The sequence below is a fragment of the Branchiostoma floridae genome, chromosome 2 (assembly GCF_000003815.2).
Source record: "Branchiostoma floridae strain S238N-H82 chromosome 2, Bfl_VNyyK, whole genome shotgun sequence".
NCBI lineage: Eukaryota > Metazoa > Chordata > Leptocardii > Amphioxiformes > Branchiostomatidae > Branchiostoma > Branchiostoma floridae.
The window spans coordinates 5,751,055-5,752,194 of record NC_049980.1 but is presented as its reverse complement, the minus strand read 5'-3'; the positions used below and the strand labels follow the sequence as shown (position 1 = coordinate 5,752,194).

The window sequence follows — 1,140 nt, the reverse complement described above, 5'->3', positions numbered from 1 at the left end:
ATGTATGCTGTTAGTTAAAAAGAATCAGAAAACGGTTGCTAATATCCTAGAATGCAAAAGACTATAATTCAAAGGTCAAAGAAGAAGGTGCGTAAGACCAAGAATGACAATCTATCGTTCATTAACATTATACCAATATCTGTTCAACCTTCGTGACAACTTTATATATTTCATTATGTAGGCAAGTCTTTTTGACAAATTTTATCTTTATTCGTACGTTCGCATTAGTTTTTTTTCTTATTTGGGGCCCCCAGAGTATGTCATCTAACGCTATATCATCGAATCAACATGACCTTACAGGCTATGTCTCGATTCTTTCACAAATTGACTTGAGACGTATAAATGTTTGGATCGAAAAGAAAACTGACCTGAGCTACTTCCAGGAGGAAGACGTTCCCGTACATGGCCACGATATTGACGATGGCGTCGACAGAGAACGATACAGAAGCGTACATGAGCTTCTGACAGAAGGACACTGTCTGTGGTTCTTTCGTCGTCATATGCATGTCGAATTCTGAAATAGACAAGACCATAGCATGATGTACCAGAAAAAACTCTGCTTCAGTACCAAGGTCGGCCACCAGGAGCCCCCCCCCCCCCCAAAAAAAGAAAAACACTGATCTTCCTTCGGGTTCAAAACAGGGGAGAGACCAGAAATTAAAGTTGCTCAGTTGAGTGTACCTTACGTACTCCGAATTCTGAAATAAAGGAGGCTATATATATAACATGGTGTACAGGATATAAGATACAAGAAAAAGCTCTAAAGTTATGCAGACATATGACCGGAAACTAGACAGGTAGACAGATAGGCACGCACGCACGCACGCGTGCACACACACACACACACACACACACACACACACACACACACACACACACACACAGAGAGAGAGAGATTTAGATATTGCGTAATACGTAAAAGTATGAAGACAATAAAAAAAACGAAGTAAGAAAGTTCGTCCTTTATCTCTGAAATTCGTTGATTAATCTTTTGAACCCCGCAGTGCCGCACCCGTGCCCCAAGTCCAGTGGGATGCGGTTTTTGGTGGAAGTCAAAAAAACACACTGCGGATTTGGTGCACGGGTGCGGCACTGCGGGGTTCAAAAGATTAATCAACGAATTTCAGAGATAAAGGACGA

At 41.6% G+C, this 1,140-nt stretch overlaps 1 protein-coding gene across 1 annotated transcript in view; it reads right to left on the bottom strand.

The window, feature by feature from the left end:
* LOC118431854 (sodium-dependent lysophosphatidylcholine symporter 1-like) overlaps positions 1-506 on the bottom strand; it is a 3,764-nt gene extending 3,258 nt beyond the window's left edge. The window contains exon 1 of the mRNA XM_035843258.1: positions 369-506. Coding sequence (XP_035699151.1) covers positions 369-506 — 138 coding nt within the window. The remainder of the gene's footprint in view (positions 1-368) is intronic.
* Between the last annotated feature and the right edge of the window lie 634 nt (positions 507-1,140).